General features: G+C 40.7%; 1 protein-coding gene across 1 annotated transcript in view; it reads left to right on the top strand.

Moving 5' to 3' along the window:
- The first annotated feature begins 386 nt into the window (after nt 1–386).
- Nucleotides 387–4,792, top strand: part of LOC123957568 (storkhead-box protein 2-like) — an 81,156-nt gene continuing 76,750 nt past the window's right edge. Inside the window, exon 1 of the mRNA XM_046030456.1 lies at nt 387–1,383. Within this exon, the coding sequence (XP_045886412.1) occupies nt 1,044–1,383 (340 nt within the window). The 5' untranslated portion in view covers nt 387–1,043. The remainder of the gene's footprint in view (nt 1,384–4,792) is intronic.

Here is a 4,792-nt window from a genome sequence, read left to right as displayed (position 1 = left end):
TGATTTGGTTTGAGTTTTTGAGCCGTTGAGTTGGCGTTGCTGTTTTTTCTGTGTTTTTAGTATAAGGAGGTATTGGCAGAGTACTGCTCTGCACAGTAGTGTGTTAGTAGCGTTTTTGGTGGGTTACAGAACCCTAGACACAGCTACACACTGAAGACCTCTTTCACTTTATGACGAGGAGGAAGTGGTGTTGTTGTCCATGGGATAACAGCCCATTACTGAAGTTAACTGTTTTTTCAGCATCTGGATTAATAAATGCGTGTGGGGTGAAATGCAAACAGTATTTGTTGTTGGTAGTTAAGTCTTAATTTGAAAAAGTGGCCGGAAGACAGTGCTTTGAATCTCGTTAATGCTCCCTTGACGCAGCGATGCCTGCCATCACTGTACCTGGATGAGACAGTCCTGCATCCAGCTGTGTTCTCGTGCACCGCACCGGAGCGTGCCAGCCGCGAGAAAGGACAACATTCACCGGCGGCTGGAGACGTCTTTTCTCCTCGTTAACCGTGAAGGCTGGCAGAAAAGATACAGGTGTCCCACGAGACCCGGTTACTGCCTGTCGACTAGAAAGGGAAGGGGGGGGGGGTCCGCTCGCCGCATCTGTTGCCTGGGTGAATTCACACGTTAGCATACAGCTAGCTAAATAACGTTATGTTCGTCGGATCCTTAGCGCAATAAGGAGGTTTACACCGAAATTCACGAATGTCATCTCTCGTTTCTGGTGGACAACGACCGACATGAATCCTCAGTAAATACTGGGCTCGGTTACGGGGCGATATATTACGTCCGGGGAAGAAAACGTTACCTTAAAGGTGTCTGAGTGGGTTTCATGTAAGGCTAGGGAGCTAACGGGAGCTAGCAGGCTAGCTTCATGGAAATACAGGTGTAGGCTATGCGGTTGCTGCAGAGAGTAACATTAGCTTGTAGCTACACGCCCTGCTAGCTAACATGGACTATTTGTTTCCCATGAAGTCTGACGGTGTCTCAGATAGGTAAATACAATGATAATACTGCATTCGATAGTCAGCTAGAAGGCCGACGCGACAATGGAGTCTTTCCTGCAGATAGCTCCCCATTCCCTGGCTATAGTGCTGTCCAGGGTCGGCGCTGGGGAGGCGGTGGGGGCGGTCGGGGTGTCAGAGAGCGAGGAGCTGCCGAGACACCACACCGGCTATGAGATTTTTGCCGATTTCAAAGCAGAAAATACCCAGCAACACGTGTGGAACCAGCGGATTACTGAGGCTGTGTCCGAGACCTTCTTTTTGGGATGGATAGACGAGCATGTGCTGCTAATACAGGGCAAGGAGGACCATCTGGAGGTGCTGAGGGAGGGATGGATGCGGAGGTCCCTTAATCCGCCACGGGGATTCACCATCAAATATCTGGGTAAGGCCTCTACACCCACCCCTGTCTGCTCACGTGTAGGCCGACTAATTTTCGTGTGTGTGTTTCCATTCACGAAATACGGTACGACTACCTTCATTCCCCGCCGAGACATTGATGTTGCCCATCATCATCACCATCACCATAGCCTGTTGAACAATTTCTCTGTTTCATCCAGGCACAGCTGTAAGGTCAGAAACTCCATTGGAATGTGCCACTTTGGGGCAGTTACATCATTGCAAAACAATTATAGTTGCCTTAAAGTCAGTGTGGTGGATGGAAAAATGCAATTGCTGCATTTTGCAGAATTTGTACTAGATAACAGCCTATGGTTTGGTTTGCACATGTTCAGAAGTAGACTCCTTGTAGTCATTAAATTAACTAATGAAGTCCAAATTAATTTTCTCTTGCACTTGTAAATCCCCCAGATTAAGTCATGTGACTATGTCAGTAACTATTTTGGCAGCATTATACACACACACACACACACACACACACACACACACACATATATATATATATATATATATATATATATATATATATATATATATATATTAAAATTTCATAAAAAAGTAAATAAGTAAAAGAGTAAGCGTGTGTGTGTGTGTGTGTGTTAAATTAAATTTAAAAATTAAAATTAACTAAGTAAATGACATTATAATAATACAGTATATTAACAAATTTAAATAAAATGAATAGATAAAACCGTATAGGTGTGTGTATTAATAGGCAAAAAAACTAAAAGCAATTAAATAGTTCATAAAAAAAAGAGTAAAAAATCAGTATCAAATGTGAGATTTAAAAATACAACACAAAACACAACAATTACTAAAATATCAAACAACCAAATTAATAATAATTAGAAAATTATTATTAGTCTAAATTTCCACTGGTTGTCCTCACTTCATGGCATGATGAGATATATTTTGACATTTGGGCATTTCTCCCAGTAAATAGGGGAGTTTCTGTGTGTCTGATATAAATTTGAATTTGGGGTATATTTGGGAAATGTTTGCAAAGTGTTTTAGTCTTAGTGTTTTATGTTTGGGGCATGAGGTTAGAAAGTGCAGCTCTGTCTCTACCTGTCCCCTGTCACACTGGGAGCAGAGTCTCTCCTCTTGTGGTAGCCAGCTCTGTCTGGCGACCCTTTTCTATGGCCAGGCTGTGTTCACTCAGTCTGTATGTTGTCAACATCATTCTTAGATAAGGACATTTTATTGTGCTCAGGTAATTTGTGAGTGAATTCTTTTTTAAGGGCCAGATAACATTATTAATATAATAGTTAATTTACTTTGTGTTTTGGTTATTTCCAGTATTCAAAATATTTTGGTTTTTGCTTGTTGATGATTTGGTTTGAGTTTTTGAGCTGTTGAGTTGGCGTTGCTGTTTTTTCTGTGTTTTTAGTATAAGGAGGTATTGGCAGAGTACTGCTCTGCACAGTAGTGTGTTAGTAGCGTTTTTGGTGGGTTACAGAACCCTAGACAGAGCTACACACTGAAGACCTCTTTCACTTTATCTTTGTCTGTATGTTGTCAACATTTTTCTTAGTTTGGGACATTTTATTGTACTCAGGTAATTTGCTAGTGTGAATTCTCTTTTTAGGGTCAGATAACATTGGAATTTACTTTGTGTTTTGGTCGGTTCTTTCCAGTATTCAATATATTTTTCTTTCTGCTTGCTGATAATTTGGTTTGGTCTGCTTGAGTTGGTGTTGTTGTCCTGAGGCTGTTGGGGACTTGTTACTGCAGAGAGCCTCAGGACCAGCTGGGTGAGGGGACTCTTCTCTGGTTTCAGCTCCTGGTATGTTAGGGCTTTGTGATGATATGTCTGGGGTGAACTGATTTTAAGTGATTGTAAAATTTAACTGATCTTTTCTGTTTTCTTAGTAAGAGGGGGTATTGGCCGAGTTCTGCTCTGCACAGACTATTTGGTGTTTATCTCTGCCATATAGAGTAATTGGTTCTAGTACAAATTGCCAGATTTCAATTGGAATACAGATTTTAATGTTTCTTTTTATTGCATAGAAAGCTCTCCTTGCTTTGTCCCTCAGATCTTTCACAGCCATGTTGAAGTTCCCTGTGTATGTAATGTTGAGGCCAAGGTAAGTGTAGTTTTTTGCATGTTGTAATTTAGTGGTGTCCAAATAGAAATTGTGTGTAACCTGATTTCTGTATTGTTTCTGAAAGATCATTATCTTAATCTTTGCTGTGTTTACTGTCAGGGCCCAGGTCTGACAAAATCTCTGCAGGAGATTAAGGTGCTGCTGCAAACCTTCTTTAGTAGGTGAAAGCAACACTTAGTCATCTGCATACAGCAGACCTCTGATCTCTGTGCCGTTCAGGATGAGGCCAGGTGCCGTGGAACGCTCTAATTGGTTCGCTAATTCATTGATATAAGAGAACTGAGATTGCATCCCTGCCTCTCTATACACAGCAATAAATAAATGAATAAAGCTGGTTTCATGGCCAGTGGTAGGATACACTTATGTAGAAATTCACAGCCAAAGCATTTGTTAGGTCAGTTGGAAAAACTATATTAATATCAACTTGCAGATTCAAAATTGTATCAGATCTATCTATTTATCTCAACATTGTTTTTCACATGACTGACAGACATGCAGTGTTGATTTAATATGTAGCCTATCTGGCACGCCTGGTGTAGCCCATTTAATTTGGTGTAGTCTAATTTCCACTGTTTTATGATATTAATAATAACAACAGACCCTGTTTGTCAGATGCCCGATCATAAAAATACTGGACTTCAAATTCAGAAGGATTGTTGTGATACAGATTAATGTAATCACTGTATGTCAAATCTTGCCCTGAACTGGAGGATCAGCATTTTTACTGAAGTACTTGCCTTAAAACCTCAGAACAAATGGTTCTGACAGGGATTTATTTCATCACTGAATAGCATGCAGTAAGAAAATCATGTAATGTTGGTTTAAGTCATTTCATTAAATAAACAGAAAATATAAAACAGCCGAACGTTAGATGATGCATGGTGTAATTTTACGTTACCATGACAGCAGCGGTGCAGAAATTACTTTTAACATGGAGGTGATGAAGAAACATTTAGAAAATTTTAAGTGTCTGCTGCTAACAGAAACACGCTCCTCATGTTGATCATCCTGATATATCATGCTTGTCTGAGGAAACAGGATTTCAATTTCAATTTCAATTCAATTTTATTTATATAGCGCCAAATCACAACAACAGTTATCTCACAGCGCTTTTCATAAAAGAGCAGGTCTAGACCGTACTCTATGATGCTATTTACAGAAGCCCAACAGTTCCCACTAAGAGCAGCACTAGGCGACAGAGGCAAGGAAAAACTTCCTTTTAAGAGGCAGAAACCTCGAGCAGAACCATGGCTCAGGGTGGGCGGCCATCTGCCTCGACCGGTTGGG

Source organism: Micropterus dolomieu, linkage group LG19 (genome assembly GCF_021292245.1).
Source record: "Micropterus dolomieu isolate WLL.071019.BEF.003 ecotype Adirondacks linkage group LG19, ASM2129224v1, whole genome shotgun sequence".
NCBI classification, from domain to species: domain Eukaryota; kingdom Metazoa; phylum Chordata; class Actinopteri; order Centrarchiformes; family Centrarchidae; genus Micropterus; species Micropterus dolomieu.
This window is presented reverse-complemented; position numbering and strand designations above follow the sequence as displayed.